This window comes from Sphaeroforma arctica, assembly GCF_001186125.1.
Source record: "Sphaeroforma arctica JP610 unplaced genomic scaffold supercont1.6883, whole genome shotgun sequence".
NCBI classification, from domain to species: domain Eukaryota; class Ichthyosporea; order Ichthyophonida; genus Sphaeroforma; species Sphaeroforma arctica.
This window is the reverse complement of record NW_014033675.1, coordinates 1-1,552: the sequence shown is the minus strand read 5'-3', so window position 1 is coordinate 1,552 and position 1,552 is coordinate 1. Positions and strand designations below refer to the sequence as shown.

Sequence of the window (1,552 nt, the reverse complement as noted above, 5' to 3'; positions counted from 1 at the left end):
ACACATCTACATATACATACATATACAATATATATATATATATATATATATGTATATATATATATATATTTATATATATATATACATATACATATATAGATATACATATATATAGATATACATAAATATATATCTATATATAGATATACACATATACATATACATATACATATACATATACATATACATATACATATATATATATATATATATATATATAATATATATTGGATGCGGTACATTATTAAGTCGAGGTAGAATCTCGTTCTCGCATACTGTGGAGAAAAACACTCGATCTATATACAAATCTACTCGTGTTTGTAACACAAATATATAGTGGAGATGGATGTTCACACATATGCCCTCGCACACGCATTGCGATTGATATAAGTCCAAACCAGTCACGCAGCTTGAGACTTTCATTGGTAAATTTGTCGGTCTGAAACATTTCACAAAAACTATGCTGTCTGCAATTGTCTTCGCGTTTCGGTTGGAATCCCCGTTCGTCGGTGCATTCATACACAAACAAACAAATAAACAAACGTAGTTAGTGTTGTTTGTCATCTCTGCATGTTCTCACAAATTTATTCAGTATTATCATTCATCTCTTTCTTATTCACACGTATATATTGTTTCTATTTATCTGTGACTGTTCACGCTAGTACCGCTAATCCCACTCCTCACAGTTTGACAAGGACAATAGTGGGAAACTGGACAATACTGAGCTGGATGCTGCCTTGGCTATGGTGACTACCAAGATCCCCGGGTGCCCCACCCTGCCCGCCTCTGTGTCTAAGAGCATCATGGCTAAAATCGACAGTAAGATCATGTTTCTTAGATAGTAGTATCCTGGACCGCAAGGGGGGTTTTTTTATAAAGATATTGGTCCGCTCGACAGTAGGTACCTGTTCTCAGATGTGATCTGTAATCGGGTATATTTGTCTCTAGTTCGGGGTTTTATGGATGCAGGCCTTAAGCTTTAAATTCTCGGCTGGAGTATTGTGTGGATCCCCTACAGACATTATGAAGAATAACGACTTGTCTAGACATACTTGTGGTGACTAAGTTTGTTATGATATGATAAAACAACGCAACAGTGTGATCTCTACCACAGTGTCAAATGGATTCACCTACCCACAGATACGCCTATAATCAAGCATCGTCTTTCCTTTCGGCGTCCTGTTATTCTGTTTTAATAAAATACAAAATACTTATCTCTTTGTTTTCTGTATCCGTCACAGTCAACAAGGATGGCAGCTGCACCAAGGAAGAATTCCACGAGTTCACAAAGCAATATCTGCATCAGGCAAAGAAGCAAGAGTCTGTTGAGGAACAAAAAGCGTAAATAAATGGTATTGCATTAGGCGAAGCTTCCTGTACGTGATTTGCATTGCCGCTTTCCCCTGCTACTACTAGAAATTGCAGCTCGAGACTGTCATGAACAGATGACCTCGTATATATATATATATATATATATATATATATATATATATATATATATATATATATATATATATATACATAATATACTATATATATATATATATATATA

At 34.7% G+C, this 1,552-nt stretch overlaps 1 protein-coding gene across 1 annotated transcript; it reads left to right on the top strand.

The window, feature by feature from the left end:
• Positions 1 to 460: 460 nt before the first annotated feature.
• SARC_15863 (hypothetical protein) lies at positions 461 to 1,345 on the top strand (the record flags this gene model as incomplete). Its single annotated transcript, XM_014290024.1, has 3 exons — positions 461 to 505; positions 687 to 819; positions 1,242 to 1,345. The coding sequence occupies 3 exons, from the start codon at positions 461 to 463 to the stop codon at positions 1,343 to 1,345; spliced, it is 282 nt and encodes a 93-aa protein (XP_014145499.1).
• Positions 1,346 to 1,552: the final 207 nt, after the last annotated feature.